This window comes from Pundamilia nyererei, unplaced genomic scaffold (genome assembly GCF_000239375.1).
Source record: "Pundamilia nyererei isolate P.nyererei 1_Seehausen unplaced genomic scaffold, PunNye1.0 scaffold01783, whole genome shotgun sequence".
NCBI lineage: Eukaryota > Metazoa > Chordata > Actinopteri > Cichliformes > Cichlidae > Pundamilia > Pundamilia nyererei.
In genome coordinates this window covers 1-1,123 of record NW_005189184.1, presented here as the reverse complement: position 1 = coordinate 1,123, position 1,123 = coordinate 1, and the positions used below count along the sequence as shown (strand labels likewise).

At 42.9% G+C, this 1,123-nt stretch overlaps 1 protein-coding gene across 1 annotated transcript in view; it reads left to right on the top strand.

Annotated features, from left to right (window-relative positions):
- nxt2 (nuclear transport factor 2-like export factor 2) overlaps positions 1 to 1,117 on the top strand; it is a 4,550-nt gene extending 3,433 nt beyond the window's left edge. Inside the window, exons 3-4 of the mRNA XM_005755524.2 lie at positions 619 to 763; positions 906 to 1,117. Coding sequence (XP_005755581.1) covers positions 619 to 763; positions 906 to 1,090 — 330 coding nt within the window. The 3' untranslated portion in view covers positions 1,091 to 1,117. The remainder of the gene's footprint in view (positions 1 to 618; positions 764 to 905) is intronic.
- Positions 1,118 to 1,123: the final 6 nt, after the last annotated feature.

Genomic DNA, 1,123 nt, shown 5'->3' with positions numbered 1-1,123 from the left:
GTAACAAGTCACGCGACGTGACGCTGCGGCTGTGATTGGTTCGGCTCTGCGCTACTTAATTTGGCTGACCTTTTTTTAAATTTTTTTTATTTTTTAAGAGGACAAGAGCGGCGAGGTCTATCGCGATAGCTTAATTTCTCTATCAGTACAACTTATATCGCGATACATATCGTTATCATTCTATCGCCCAGCTCTACTTTCTACGTAGCACTCTTAATTCTTACTCTCATGTATATATCTCATGCACATATCTTTCCACGTAGCACTTTTAATTCTTATCCCTACTTTTATTTTTTCCATGTCTATTTAAGCGTTATTTATGACACCATGTTTGCACTGAAGTACCGCAGCAATTTCCTAATGTTGTAAACCTGCTCAACATTTGGCAATAAACCCCATTCTGATTCTGATTCTGATTCTAAAGTGGATTCAACTATGAGCTCCCCACTAACCCACAGCTCCTCAGCAGTGAAAGCAGTCTTATTCTTAAAGTGATAGTTTTCATTTTAAAGATCACAACTTGTCAGTTTCACTAGAGCTAATGAGCATGGTGCTCTGCTACAGGCTGATGGCACTGTTGCTGTTAATGTTCACCATTGTCTGGCTCCCATGTGCTAGAACTTAATCCGGCTCTACCTGGACAAGGCTACCTTGGTGTGGAACGGAAATGCGGTGTCAGGACAGGAAGCCCTGGGCGAGTTTTTTGAGTCACTGCCATCCAGCGAGTTCCAGGTTCAAACACTGGATTGCCAGCCTGTGCACGGTCAGTGGGTCAATCCCAAACTCAACACATTTGAACTATTAAATTGATCCCCATTAATCATATTGTCTCATTAAAATGTGAATGTAAACCTTTATTCTTCTGTTGCTGCTTTAGAAAATAACTAACTTCTCCTCATTCACAGAGCAAGCAACCCAAGGCCAGACAACACTGCTTGTGGTGACCGGTGGCATAGTCAAGTTTGAAGGGAACAAACAGCGTTTTTTCAACCAGAACTTTCTCCTAACAGCTCAGGCTTCACCCAACAACGATCAGCCCGTGTGGAAGATCGCTAGCGACTGTTTCCGCTTTCAAGACTGGAATAGCTGAGGCTCTGCTTTCCCCTGAAGTGTACAAAGGCCT